At 40.0% G+C, this 10,615-nt stretch overlaps 3 protein-coding genes and 1 non-coding gene across 4 annotated transcripts in view; 1 reads left to right on the plus strand and 3 right to left on the minus strand.

Annotated features, from left to right (window-relative positions):
• Window positions 1–571: 571 nt before the first annotated feature.
• On the minus strand, window positions 572–2,338 carry SARC_10828 (hypothetical protein; the record flags this gene model as incomplete). The annotated part of the gene is made up of 1 exon (XM_014295109.1): window positions 572–2,338. One exon carries the CDS (start codon window positions 2,336–2,338, stop codon window positions 572–574), a length of 1,767 nt encoding a protein of 588 aa, XP_014150584.1.
• A 3,378-nt stretch (window positions 2,339–5,716) lies between these two features.
• On the plus strand, window positions 5,717–6,535 carry SARC_10829 (hypothetical protein; the record flags this gene model as incomplete). The annotated part of the gene is made up of 1 exon (XM_014295110.1): window positions 5,717–6,535. One exon carries the CDS (start codon window positions 5,717–5,719, stop codon window positions 6,533–6,535), a length of 819 nt encoding a protein of 272 aa, XP_014150585.1.
• A 2,075-nt stretch (window positions 6,536–8,610) lies between these two features.
• Window positions 8,611–8,683, minus strand: SARC_30231. Its single transcript has one exon. It is a non-coding gene; the product is annotated as a tRNA-Ala (tRNA).
• Window positions 8,684–10,027: 1,344 nt separating this feature from the next.
• SARC_10830 (hypothetical protein) overlaps window positions 10,028–10,615 on the minus strand; it is a gene marked incomplete at its 5' end in the record, with an annotated part of 1,186 nt that continues 598 nt past the window's right edge. Inside the window, one exon of the mRNA XM_014295111.1 lies at window positions 10,028–10,465. Within this exon, the coding sequence (XP_014150586.1) occupies window positions 10,084–10,465 (382 nt within the window). The 3' untranslated portion in view covers window positions 10,028–10,083. The remainder of the gene's footprint in view (window positions 10,466–10,615) is intronic.

The raw sequence follows: 10,615 nt of genomic DNA on the forward strand, positions 1-10,615 counted from the left end.
GTGTGTGTTTGTGTGTGTATATGTGTGAGTGTGTGTATAGTGTGTATATATATATATATATTTATATACATATACATATACATATACATATATATATATATAATATATAATATAATATATATATATATATATATAGCTATTGATGCGTCACGGTCATGACATCACTATACATATGTGTACCAGCACCGTTGTTTTGTCCCATAAGCGAACGTGTGAAATGAAGCATGTTTAATGAAGCATGTTTTCACTGGCCGTTGCCATTATCGATGTATGTCTGTGATGCTAAGTTTTTAGTTTCAAACGAATGTTGAATACGTTTCTATAGGGAAAATAGAGATGTATCGGAGTTTATGTTTGTTTTTCGCGCTTATTAGAGATTGTGCGGACTAGCTCGGTTTGGGAATCACGACATACTGTTTGATGTCTCATGAGTCTCCCCTTCTGGTTATTTAAGTCCAGACTATAGAAGCATTCTAGCATCTACTTTAAGACCTGCTACCTTAAATATCAATAGTGTAGTATGACGACAAGATTATATGTTATTCAACTCGCGGCAAGGATATGGGCGAGGTTAGTTGGCACCTTTGTTACTGTCTCTGTTGACAACAAGAATTCCGTGGATATCACTCCGCTCCTTGCCCGTGTACTCGTGGCCTCCTGGAGCCGGCACAGTCTCTAAAGTATCTTCAATTGTGTTACTAGTACGAATAACACTGATGAGCTTACCGCCCTTACCATCCTTAGTAGGCTGAACGATACCGACGCCAGGACAACTCCCTTGAGCAGCATGGTTCACAGTTACAGGCGCAGGCCCTCTTAAACCAACGACCATGTATTTGCCATCGGGTGTGGTTGAGATGGGATCAGGTGCAGGATCGTTGGCCGGAAGACCAGAATCATCATCTACCGACTTCGCTAAGCACGCACCCGCTTCACCGTCATATCTGTCTTCACCACCTTCAGAGGTCAGATCGTAAGTGGTTTTCTCCAGTGAAAATACGTCAAACACTTCTATTACGTTCTGAATACGATCGACACCCTGTACGTAGTTGCCATCGACAGACACAGCCATACCATGAGAGTCTCTGCGCGTGCTTTGCCCTGGAAGTTGGCCGGTGGTGTCCGCTACATCAGCTCCCATAGTGTTACCACCAGTTTTAGTGTTGGTCGCTTCGTCTTGGTATACAAGAGTTGGCATGGGGTCGTTCTCACAGAGACTGTCAGCATCTACGTATGCTTCATCATCAAAGCTCCAAACGGCAAACATAGACTGATCCTTACCAGCAGCTGATGCCGACACTCCAGAATTCACAAACACCTGGCCGTCAGGGGTGGCCACACCGCACAAACCAGCACCATAGATTACTTCCTTACCGTACTCAGCGACTATTTTAAGCGGAGTCTCAGAGATATCCGCCACGAATAGTCCACCGCCGGCTAGTGTAATATACACAAAGTTGTTGGCGCTTGTAAGAGTGCAGATAGGCATATTTTTTCCTCGTCCGCCAGCGCCTCCATTGGCAAGATCACTACAGCCATTCTCTTTGCAGTACCCATTGGGTGTGGCGTCGCTTAGGTCGGCATCGGCGTAGTCACCAATGATGGAACCAATCAATGCATTACCGAAGACATTGGAACCAGAGAATACAGTAGCCTCCTCAGAAACTTTCATCTTTGATCCCAGACCAAGTGAGGCGCTACGATCGAAGTCGAGTCCTGTTATATCACCGTTCTCGTCACGCAACACGTTGATGCGCTCTACAGCTTTGCCGTGCAGATTATTGATCATGATGTAGGAACTGTCGACGCCACCCCAGTCGCTCATGTGTACAGAACGCGTTTCAGCAGTACTACCAGCGCCGTCAGTGGCGTATTGGAACTTGGTCACCCGGAAGAGAGCAACCGCTTCTTTTGTGCGTGAATCCACAACACCGATATATCCACCGCCGGGCATAAACATGTTTATTAAAACATAGTTGTTGCTTGCATCAGGTCTCGCGTAATGGAATCTTGCAAAGCTGTCCAAATCGCGAAGTTCTCCTGCTGTAGTGCCATTAGCAAAAGAAGCTGTCAAGTCTTGAGGGAATATTTCCAGAAGATCACAAGGTCCCTCAGTAGCATCTGGTGTACAAGGCTCGCTTTTCGCTTGTTCAGTGAGTCCCTCAACCTGTTTTTCAATCTCATCAGAACTGAAAACCCACAGGAAACTTCCTTTGACGCCCAAAGCAGATTCACCAGCAACAGAGTTGGATTGATCTACGGCCCATACTTCATAATCAGCGGACACCTGCTGGAGCAAAGCCAAAGCAGCAACGGCTATGAAATATATCCTCGTCATTTTATTTCGGTAGATTGTACTTGTACGATCGTAAAGTGAATGGTAAATCTTGGAAATATCACATTATATAGCTACGAAGCATCAACAAACTTAAGTTTGACTTTCAAGAGTGAGCGTAGGACCATAGTAAAAGGATAGGGCGTAGGCTGAGGCTTGCATAATGCTCACTGTATAATTTATTAAAATTTGTAAAACTATGCAAATATGTGTGAAAAATATGCTGAAGATTAGATTGACATCGAACATGATACACAATACCGCTTTTTAATACATGCGAATGGGCTGACACGTGCCAATGCAATGGTGTTGGTGATATTTTGTGGTCAGACTGTGCAGTGGAAATGTAGGTGTCCGCGGATTCTACCGCTGTCTGCCGTCTGGGCCCGCTCTGGGGAATGCAATCACTTGGTCACTTGCTCAGTAAACTGTAGTCTGTAGTTAGTGTAGTGATTGTAGTTCACTCCTAACTCTTAAGCAAATATTTACCAGCACTTTGACTGGTTGACAGATGTATTTTTAAAAAGAACACTTCCTCTAAAAGATTATCGTGGTATTTATTAAAATCGGACTATTTTATACTGTACTTACAAAATTACAAATCGAAAGCAAATATTTTAGAATCATTCTGAAAATTCAAATTTTGCGTAGATATTTTGTTGATATTCTTTGTATAAATACGTGTATAATTTAGAAGAAGGCCATGTAAAATTGTAATTGGGGATTTTTTTGAAATGAATATAATACATGCTTTGGTGTGTTTTATATATATTTTTAAATATTTTTTACAACCAAATTTGAAATTATCAAACAATGTTTACTGATAACAAAAAGGAACTGGTTTGAATGTCCAACCATATCGAGTCAAATACTGATATGAATATTGGCCGCACCAGCCACCAGGGGAATGGCAGTAAATCAGATTCAGTTTGGTATGAAATGCAGGAATCTGGAAATTTGGAATATTCAATATATTTATGAGAATATATGAGAATATATGAGAATCATATGATGATTCATGATTGTCTCTTCAGAGTCTCAGAGACTCAGACTCCGAGTCTCATGAGGGAAGTAAGATTTTGTTTTGAGCTCTCATGTAAATAAAATAAATGTATTTCTTAGTTCACATCAATAAATACCAGCTCTTTCTGTATTATTTACAAATATTTGTTTAAAATTGCTTTTTATTTTATTTTATTTTTGTTGTTGTTTTTGTTTTGTTGTTTTTGTCTTTTTTTAAAAAATGACACAAGGATAGTATTTTTTGGGTGCTAAAACTGCGGTTAATTTGTGCACAAACCGTCCCGGCAGGTTTTCTGCACAAGAGCATAGTCCTCTAAATTAAACAACTGGCACTTAACAGTACGTGCACACAAAATACTACTGCTCGACAGAGATAAAGCAACTGATAAAAACTACGAGGGCAAAGTCTGCACGTCGCACCAAGCCCCAAGTCGTTCTTGCCAAACTACTACATATGTCATTTCATAACTTTTTGGTTCACGATGTCTGTCTACTATAAATGGATCCGGAATTCTTGGTGGTTTTCGATGCCCGCAAGTCCGCAACACGCTGATATCGCCGCCACAACATCACATTACAATTGCCTAAACGGCAAACGCCATTCTTCAAACTCTGCTAGGTCCCACCCACCCTGGTACAGACACCATAATTTTGTTGTCGGCTGACAAAGACAAGTGGATACATCTAGCAGTGATTTACTCTCACCTTTTAAATACTTCCTTCGAGCAGCAATTCATGGTAGCATATAATATTGAATACACATTAGAGTTAGATATGGTAAATAGTCTCTGAGTCTTTACGGGTAACCGCCGTAGTCTTAAGAGTCCTCCAGTTTCTAAAATTTACAGGAAATTTCAACAGTGGTAAAAAAAGTGGAATTTACATATTGATTTCAATATATATATATATAAATATATCGGGTTTTCAAAATAAAATTTTATATTTTATTGTCGTTTTTTTAAAACGAAACCAAAAAAGAAAGAATAGAAAAAATTATTTATCGCCTTGTTGGCATAGCGCTTGTACTATGTTATTTTTGTTTAGAATTTGGGTTTTTATGTGTGTCGCTGATTCGCAAAAAGTCGATATCGGTGTGGACAATGATATCAGTTCATAGTCGTATCTTAGCAACACAACTCGTTTACAAAAAAAACATTGTTGTATGTATGTGTGCAGCGCGCAGGTGTGCACTTGAAAAATCGCACTGGAAGATACCAAACTGACACAGGTAGGGGCAAACCATAAAACCATAAAAATGCGTTCCAGAAACCTATAAATTATATTTTGCATACATCCTTGTTTCGGGGCCTACATATCATGCGAAACCATAATAGAACCATGTGTATAGAGTAACTTTATTATACACCTTAGTAGGTTTTTTATATACTACGTGCATAAACATGAGAGTTCTCAGTTCACACGAAGTAAAGTATGTACTTTTCTATTGCGGTTTAATTGTGTTCACTATTCAGTTCTCGTTGGTATACCATACTTGGTACCGAACTGTTGTTGGCCACACGTCATCGTTCGCCGTTGTGTTTCGACTGGATCAATTAGCACAAGACTTTAACTGTAATTCAATGCAAGTGATCAAGTCAAAAGTGTAAATACATTTTAGTCAGTCAACAATGTAAATACACTTTAGCCAACTCTTGGCAATTTGACTGCAATGTCAATACCAGATACCTACTGGCAATATTTCTTATATCAAAGGCAAATCCTTCTTGTTTTGGAACAACAACACATAAAAGTTCCGCTCGATGTTTCTACCTTCAACTTTTTATGTATGATTTTATCAAACCAAAATATTAAGAAAAAAGTATGCCTTTATATTTCTACAAAAAGATCCATACTTCTGTTTTGTTTTTTTAATAATATAGCAAAATATTTAGGCCGGATTTGCCAACTTCGGACAATACTGCGAGAAAAATTGAGGGAGGAGTAAAACACCTTACTCCGGTAACTGAATTTGATATTTCTTGACATTTGACAGCATTTCCAAATTCTCCAGCGAATTTTGGGAATCGACTCGCTCAATTTTCGAGAATCATAATTTGCAAAATATACGATTTCGATGATTTTTCTAAATCCGAATTTTGCCAATGACGACATTAAAATACACATGAACATTTGATTTTGTTGCATTTTCCTCTCAAAGTCAAAAAGAGGGTCTACCCTCTTTTTGACTTACGGACGAGAATGCGGTGTTCTATTTCTGGATTTACTCCAACTTTTAAGCACGTTTACAAACATTCTGATGATTGATAACAACAACATCTTTTGATAATATACACTTTCTGCACTGTAATAAGCTGTATTATCACAAGCTTTAACAGCTTCAACAGCACGTTATACAGTATGTGTGGCGAGGCTGGCTATGATGCTGAGTGCGATGGATGCATAGAAACAAATCGTACGCAAGAAGCTCTCCGAAATTTAGCAGTGTCTAAGTTCATGGTGGACACTACAGTATACAATATCCTTGAGCCGAGCGGATATCGTGTGAATGTTTACAATGAGAATCACTATCGCGGTTTAGAAGACCTGGAATCTATCATGAGTAGCATCAATCCCCGTCTTCACAGACAGTGTCTGCGTATACCACTAGATGTATTTCAAAAGTTGGTTGCAGAGATGAAAGAGGAGTACCACTCTGATGGTCGAGCGAACGTAGGAGCGCATGAAATGGTATACATGTACATGACCTTTATCGGTCAATCACTCACACCGGTGTATCTAGCTCGCATATTTGAAAGATCTTCGGAGACGGTATTCAATTACATTAGAAAAGTGATACACTATCTGAACTTGACACTGTATCAGAAATATATCAAAATGCCTACTGAGAGTGACAGCACTCCTACTCAGATTCGAAACGATCCTAAGTGCTGGCCGTTCTTTAGCTGTGTTGTTGGGGCTCAAGATTGCACTCACCTGCCGATTGTAACACGCAAAGAGGATCAGGCAAGATACATAAATAGAAAAGGATTCATGACTCAGAACATCTTTGCCTGCGTGAATTGTAATAGAAGCTATCAATATGTGTTATATGATGCAGAGGGATGTGCGCACGACGGCGCAGTTTACAACAGAGTTCAGAGGTCCCCGGGTTGGTGTGTCTCAAAAGGTGAGTTCAAAGTGCTTTATATTGTCGTGATTATGATTGTTATACCTTAATATAACAATATATTAAGATTGTGCGCATGTATGAATATTTATATGATGCACCATATATGTCTATAATCAAATATCTTGCATGTATTCAGCAGTATAATAGCTGCTATTAATAGTATGCATTGCCATTGTACGTGTGTGGCACTGGTGTAACTTAGATTGACGTAAATATATATCTCATACCTTGATCCAACAATATTCTTAGATTGTGCGCATGCATGAACATTTATATATTCTTGTAAGGTACGCCCATCTTATGGCATGATCCCGCAACGAGAAACGGTGTCGTCATGACATTTCCTGTAAACTCACTACCGTAGTCGGAATATACAATAGCTGGCCAGCCGAAATCTGCGAAGCACTTATATATGCACTCAGCCACAGTTTGAGTCGATTTATCTTTCAGCGGATACAATACATTATATCTTGATGCGACATCAAACACATGCCAGACATATTTATTCTTCGTGTGTTCGGACGTGGGTAGCTCAACCAAATCAATGATAACCCGACGCCACGGCTCGTCTTCTGATACGTTGCGTGAAGGTGCGTATCCGTGGCGCTTGATCCGGCTAACTTTGCAGTTGCTACATTTGTGATATACCTGACATATATATTGCTTGAGGTTCGGGTGTACGATTCCGTACCTCTTGCAATCTTTCTCAGTTCTAACCAAACCCATGTGCTTAAGAGCATGATTTTATCTTAACCAATTCCGAATCGCCTCCTGTGATTTACTTGTTACATTGAAATCAGGAGGTGAGGATTCCACCGCGTCATCACCTGGACTCGAAGACTCGTCTTGTCTAATCTCGCTTGAAGCTTCTACATCGTGAATCCAACTAATGTTTGATCTATCCATTAGTTGAGTCACATGATCATATACCTCGGGAAAGTCATTGATCAATTGCTCAAGCAATCGAGTTTCTGCTTGGTATGCAGTTTCCCTGTCAGACCGTTTCTTGTTGTGGAAGGCATTCGCTAGTGTTGCGCTCATCTTTGATTCCTTTGAATTTCGCTGTATCTCGGTAACACATACTGCAGGTGCTTGTGTTGTCCCAGTCTCTGATTGAGACTTAGGATTCAAGAGTGGAATCTTGGATTCCTCAACTTTCTGTTTGAAAGTCTCGGATGGTGTCCACTTGGTTCTTCCAACTGGACCTATTCGACATGTAATAGTATGTCACCAAGGCGTCTTTTGGACTGAACGGGTACCCTGGTAGAGAAAAGTATCTATCTTTCCATAAATCGGCTCACATTGTATCATTGAGATCAACTGTGGTAGCCATTTATCTGAGTGTCTTAAGGGACAACATGACGTGATGGTAGCATCTTAAATATGTACATAATTTAGCAACTGTGGTATTAATAGCCATGTGGGATTTGCCCAGGCAGATATTCCAGTGTCCGGTACCTCGGCAGTTGTGCATTATAATGCGCGGCAAGCATATCTATGGTATGTGGTCCATATATGTTGTCAGCGATCTTAAACCACTTAGGATTGGCCATCCAATCCCTAACCATCCTGTTAAAATCTGGTACGAGGCGAGACGTCGAGTAAGTGATTGTGAATACCCGGTATGTGTGTTATGCCGAAAGGAAATTTTGCGATCGTGTCATGCCACCGACTGACTAACTGTGAGTTAGGATTCATATCCTTTAGATGTTGCAATGGCTTCTGATCACATAGCACGTTAAAGTCTGTGCCATATAGATAGGGATAATATTATTTATTTCAAAAAATGGCAAGTATTTATGATACAATGTATGAACATATGGTATGGCTCTCATAGTCGCTGTAGTGGTTCAGGAAAGATTGATGGGAAGAAGTGGACAGTAAATTCCCGTTTGAAGCTTGGGCCAAGTGAGTCGACAATGGAAGATATGTGCTGAGTCAATTCGGGCCGGTGTTGACAAAATACTGTTACTATCGAATGTTCCATATATTCGCTTGCTGACCTACTAAGTAGAGTATCCACCTCTGTGGTACGGATCGGGTCTGCGCCGTGTAGTGACGCGGAATGGGTTAGTGCAGAGTACGAAATACCGAGAAGGACCAGGTTATCCGTCATTATCTATGGAGAATGAGAGAATCGAACTCCCGACTTCGTGCATGCAAAGCACGCACTCTACCAACTGAGTTAATTCCCATAAATTGCCGTATTCCGTGGCTTCGAGCCCAATCTGCGCCCTCTATTTTGAATCATTGGGCGCTTCAAGTGAGCGTTAGTATGTGTAAAGTTAGTACATCAAGGCTATATAGACTATACTATCACACTGCAAGAGATAACGTACCACAGATAGCGAACTAATCACTGTATTAAAAAATGGTCTTCGAGACCCATAGACAGTTTTTGCTGTCATGAAATCGCGTGCGATGGATTCGTTGATATTCTATTACCACTCCACGTGGCCTATGACCAATTATAAGATCTATGTATACCCGGATACTATCCGGGTTCCTAAAATTTTATTTGGGCCAGAAATTTGATAGCCCGGAGACTCTCCGAGTTTGATATGGACTGGTGATATGCTCCGCTCGAATCACTCACTACTTCGGTTTAGACTTATTTATGTTTTAGTTGCTAAGACTAGATATCATTTCATTGGACGCATAGTTTACATTTCATGCCTCGAAACAATTACCAGTCCAACTTAAGAAAATCAAAAAATAAAATCAAAACACCAAGTCGGTGCAGTATCATCTGCATCTAAACCCCATCTCTTGGTACCTAGCTCTCCATCCCATTTAAGGCATAGACGGGCACATCTAGTTGGCTGGCTAGGAGGAATCAAAACCATGTTGTCCTAAACTAACAACTCTGATCCTGTCCTTTTCTTAGTGGATTATCTTGCTCTGAGATTATTATCGAATTATACCACAGGTTTGTACGTACAACCATTTCATGCCTGAGACCTTCTCTCATGGTACTCCCGTTAATTAGAGATTCCCAAAGTGTCATTTTCAGGTGTCAGATTGATGTCGTGCCTATATTATGTACAATTCTAATTTCAGTGGAAAAACCATTTTATATTTGAAAAACCACCTAATTGTCCACAATAGAGTCCCATGCTCTACTGAGTACTATCACATGCTCAGAATCTTGAATATCTCAGTTCTTGTTCATGTCCAATTCGTTAAACGTATTCCAGTTTTATAAGTATAAACGTTAATACTATATTACGTTTATAATATACGTTAACTGTGCAACTACCATTAGGAACCCGCTATTTTTACATATATAAATGTATAGAAAAAAATGTTTATATATATATATAATATATCAGGCATATTTTATTGAATCTCTGTCATATCGTTATCAGAGCGACATACTCTGTATATCGCCGTTACCGATAAATCTGCACCATACGCATCCTTCAATTTGCTCTATAGCTATTTGAGCGCTATTACCTCTGGCGATTAGCTTCTCCATAGTCATCCAAGCACATAGGTGCAAACTATAAGTGCACTTCAGCTTACCTCGCTCACTATCAGTAAAGAAGCGGGCAGGTTTGCCCCCATAAAGTCCCTCGTCATACTCCTGCCATAGTTACCACAGAGTTCTGATTCCGTCGTTAAGACAGGCTTCGTGAGAATCGTGGGGCTCATGCATGTCGTTGTGCTGCATGTTGCTACCTGCTTCATTCTGGGCGTTTGCTGGGCGAGCGTTTCGTGCGGCATTATTGTTATGCTGAAATTTCGTATGGGCTTGTACTGGAAGTGGTAGTCTATTAAATTTGCCCATAATATCTTGCCTTAGCTTTCTGTGATTGTTCTTGAACTCATTGTGATGTTGATCGATTTTCATTTCCATATCCTCGATCATACGCTTCAAGTGGGTAATATCTGCGTCTGAAGTGATCATCTGGTTCTGCATATCGTGCAGGTTGAGATTGTTAAAGTTCTTGTCATCACCTTCGACTTCTTGGACTCTGAAGTGTAGAAATACGGCCTCCGGTCAGTCTAAAATATCAAGATCAATTGAGATAATACATTGGTTTTTATTTGTATTTTAAATAATTTAATACAAGCTCTTTTTCCAATATTTCCAAAATGTTCTAAATGCACTTTAGAGTGGCTCC

The sequence above is a fragment of the Sphaeroforma arctica genome (assembly GCF_001186125.1).
Source record: "Sphaeroforma arctica JP610 unplaced genomic scaffold supercont1.1407, whole genome shotgun sequence".
Taxonomy (NCBI): domain Eukaryota; class Ichthyosporea; order Ichthyophonida; genus Sphaeroforma; species Sphaeroforma arctica.